Source organism: Cenococcum geophilum (genome assembly GCF_001692895.1).
Source record: "Cenococcum geophilum 1.58 unplaced genomic scaffold K441scaffold_48, whole genome shotgun sequence".
Taxonomy (NCBI): domain Eukaryota; kingdom Fungi; phylum Ascomycota; class Dothideomycetes; order Gloniales; family Gloniaceae; genus Cenococcum; species Cenococcum geophilum.
Genome location: NW_027137606.1, coordinates 457,416 through 460,188, shown reverse-complemented (window position 1 = coordinate 460,188; position 2,773 = coordinate 457,416). Strand labels below are relative to the sequence as shown.

Below are 2,773 nucleotides of genomic sequence, written 5' to 3'. Positions count from 1 at the left end.
AGCGCTATATTATCCTATATAATATTATTTACAACTAGCGTCTTTCTGTCTATACTAGGACGTAGAAGCGAATCTTATTAATAAAAATTTAATAGCCGTTGCTATAGGTCTATAGCCCCAAAGTAACTTAGTTAGTTAGTAGTATTTTATATATAGAGGTAAACCCTAAAGCGACTACAATCTTATAAAGATTAGAGGTTTTAGATACGGTTTTACTAGTAAGATAGGCACTTTTTAAGAAGTCCTAATAGAAAGGTAACTACTTATATAGCTGCCTATAGCAAACTTTTACTTTACTAAGTAGGGCGATATATATACTAGATAGGCGCGATACTAAAGGTATAATTGGGTTAGTTAGGCAAAGTAAAGTGGAGTAAAGTAGAGTAGAGTATATATAGAAGAAGGAAAGTAGTAGTATTAGGGGGGGGGGTATATGCTGTACTATAGGGGATAGGAAAAGTAAAGTAAGGTAAGGACCTATATTATTAACGAATTAGTAACGTCTAGCTTTAGCCTTATATATTCCGGCTATAATAATAGGCTAAAAAGCTAGCTAGCGAAGGCCCTAAGGATTTAAAGATCCTTCTCTACTAGGTAGATCCTAAATTGTTAAGCTTAGACCTTACTTTTTATAGTACCTAGGGCAGGGTATATCCCTAGTATTAGTGTAAGCTTTGCAGTGTGTGGGAATTGAACGAGCGACTTAATTATAAATCTATGGAAATCAAGTGATATAAATACATGAAAGTAGACCCCGAACTTCGAAGCCCATAACTCATTTCTAACGTATCTGAGACATACGAGGGTAGTGCTGACGCAGGTGAAACAGGGTAATATGCAAGGTCCGGTAGTCGGTTACACACCCCCCCAGATTTGACGGTGTAGTCAAAGCTGTAGAAAGAAAAATGAAGGTAGAAACTGTACCAAAATAGGAAATTCGGATACAATTTAGGAGTGGTGAAAGGATAGGGTAATGGTGTTTAAAAGCTGCTCAATTACATTAACGTGCTTTAGAAGCTGCTCAATCGCATTGACGTGCTTATGGAAGCTGCTCAATTGCATTGACGTGCTTTGGAAGCTGCTTAATTGTATTGACGTGCTTACGATTTGAAAGGGTCAAGAAGGGTCCAGTTAGCGTCTTGGCGTAACCTTATTTTGACGTTCCGAACTTTTGATTTGATTCGTCAGTTCGTCCGTCGGTCGGTCGTACGGTCGGGGGTCGTACGGTAGGTCGCGGTTCGGTTCGATCGATGTTCAATGTATTCGATGTTCGACGTAATCGATGTTCGATTTGATCGATGTTCTATCGTCCGTCCGTTTGGTGTAGTATTGGTGCCTCCCTAGGAAGCCTTGATTTGATTTGGCGACAGGCCTATATTAAGGCTCTGGTGTTCGCTAGCTGGTCGTTCGAACGGTTGTCTGGTTTTGGCGACGGTCCTTTGCTGGCTGCCGTCGGTCTGGTGCCTTCCTTGTGTCTACCCAGTATCCTTGTCTCTCACCATCAGTATATCCAAGCTAGCTTCTGCTCTGGCTCCGTGCTCTGGCATCTCGCTCTGGCTCTGTGCTCTGGCATCTCGCTCTGGCTCTGTGCTCGGGCTATCGCGCTGGCTAGGCTCTTACTTAGACGCCATATGAGGTCGTTACGCTGTGGTGGATAGGTCGACTCTGTCGAATGGTTGTGTATCTAGGTTGAAGGAGGTTAGGGTTCGTACGGTCGTAGGTCGTACGGTCGGTCGGGTTCGGCTCGATCGATGTTCGATGTGATCGATGTTCGATGTAATCGATGTTCAATTTAATCAATATTCGATCGTCCGTCCGTTTGGTAAATGAAGGTAATCACGAGTACAAGAGAGGTACCCGGAAGAAGCTCGAAACACTTGCAAAGGTGGAAGAAGTAGTGACTTCTTGAACGAGGTAGCAATTGATTGCTTAGTAAGCGCTGAATGTACAGATCAGATGCAGTACGGTAGGCAGGCCGGGCTCATAACTGTAAGCTTTGCAGTGTGTGGGAATTGAACGAGCGACTTAATTATAAATCTATGGAAATCAAGTGATATAAATACATGAAAGTAGACCCCGAACTCCGAAGCCTATAACTCATTTCCAACGTATCTGAGACATACGAGGGTAGTGCTGACGCAGGTGAAACAGGGTAATATGCAAGGTCCGGTAGTCGGTTACAATTAGCTTACCTTACTTTAGTAGGAGGTAAGACAACTATAATACGCCAAAGATGCCGTATATAGACGTTCTATATCTTATACCTACTAGAGAAAGCAAGATTAAGTAGTTATAGTCTAGCTATCTCTATATTACGGAACCGCTAGGAAGGGGTTCTATAATTAGTAGTTGTATTTAAAAAGGTATATATTTCCTACAGCATTCTAAAGCTTATATCCCTTATTAGAGTCTACTATAAGCACCCTATCTATTATTAAATATTAGACCGCGCCTTTACGTCCCTTATACTTATAAATACCCTTACTAGGCTAGTATTTAGCAATATCTATAACGCCCTTATATTTTAGCGCTAGAATAACTAGGTAGATAGCGCTTAAGCTACCCTTTACTATATGCTTATTAAGCCTAAGCAAACATATAATAATAAGATAGTTTACCTTTAACGTAAAATAGAATATACTAAGTATAATACTAATAGCGAAGTAAGCGAAACCCTTATAGAGCTAGATACTAACACTAAGGAGTAGTTTTAAAAGCTTAGTATAGTCTAGGTCGGCTATTATCTGCTAGGGCTATAGTCTTTACTAGCTAT

General features: G+C 40.8%; 1 protein-coding gene across 1 annotated transcript; it reads left to right on the top strand.

Annotated features, from left to right (window-relative positions):
* The first annotated feature begins 836 nt into the window (after positions 1 to 836).
* Positions 837 to 1,900, top strand: K441DRAFT_666302 (uncharacterized protein). Its single transcript, XM_067649647.1, has one exon. It carries the CDS (start codon positions 1,299 to 1,301, stop codon positions 1,656 to 1,658), a length of 360 nt encoding a protein of 119 aa, XP_067499770.1. The 5' UTR covers positions 837 to 1,298; the 3' UTR covers positions 1,659 to 1,900.
* Positions 1,901 to 2,773: the final 873 nt, after the last annotated feature.

Bases quoted from the DNA above. Each gene is read 5' to 3' on its own strand.
- K441DRAFT_666302 (XM_067649647.1), top strand. From the start codon at position 1,299: ATGTTCTATCGTCCGTCCGTTTGGTGTAGTATTGGTGCCTCCCTAGGA.